The sequence below is a fragment of the Trypanosoma conorhini genome, assembly GCF_003719485.1.
Source record: "Trypanosoma conorhini strain 025E chromosome Unknown Tco_14.4_contig_01550, whole genome shotgun sequence".
In the NCBI taxonomy this organism is placed as follows: domain Eukaryota; phylum Euglenozoa; class Kinetoplastea; order Trypanosomatida; family Trypanosomatidae; genus Trypanosoma; species Trypanosoma conorhini.
In genome coordinates, this window is record NW_021705626.1 from 1 (window position 1) to 573 (window position 573).

The window sequence follows — 573 nt, forward strand, 5'->3', positions numbered from 1 at the left end:
TTCACTGTCTCCGCTGCACTCCCTCTCCATCCCTCTACTTCTCTTGCTTCCTGCGTCTTTTTCCCCGCTGACTTCAGCGACTCTGTCACTCTACGGCGACCACTACTACTTTTGCCGATGACAACGCTGGCGGTGCGGCGCCGTGCGGTGTGCGCCCTGGCGCTCCTCGCGCTGCTCTGCGGCTGCGGCTGCACCTCCGTCTGCGGGGCGACGACTGCTGCGGAGGCGGCCCCGAAGTGTAATGTGTCGGTGCCGGTGGAGGTGTCGTGTCAGCGGACTGGAGAGAATTTAAGGTTTCGGGTGCGTGGGAATGCGACGTGGGTGGCTTGTGCGTTGGACGATGAGGATCGCACTGCGTTGAGCAACACAAGTGGCGCTCTCGCTGCGTGGAAGAAGGCGGGGCATACCGTCGCCGGTGCTGAGGTGAACTTCTGTGACGCGGGCGGGGACCTCACGGAGAACATTTGCATCGCAGCCGAGTTTCTCTACGTTTTCCATCAGTGCGGTGCCCGCTGTGCAAAACACTCGGCAACGGACACTGTGGCGTTCACGATGAACATTATGGACCGTGAG

At 61.3% G+C, this 573-nt stretch overlaps 1 protein-coding gene across 1 annotated transcript in view; it reads left to right on the forward strand.

Annotated features, from left to right (window-relative positions):
* Tco025E_10233 (mucin-like glycoprotein) overlaps window positions 1–573 on the forward strand; it is a gene marked incomplete at both ends in the record, with an annotated part of 627 nt that continues 54 nt past the window's right edge. Inside the window, one exon of the mRNA XM_029377016.1 lies at window positions 1–573. This exon is cut by the window's right edge and continues 54 nt beyond it. Coding sequence (XP_029222904.1) covers window positions 1–573 — 573 coding nt within the window.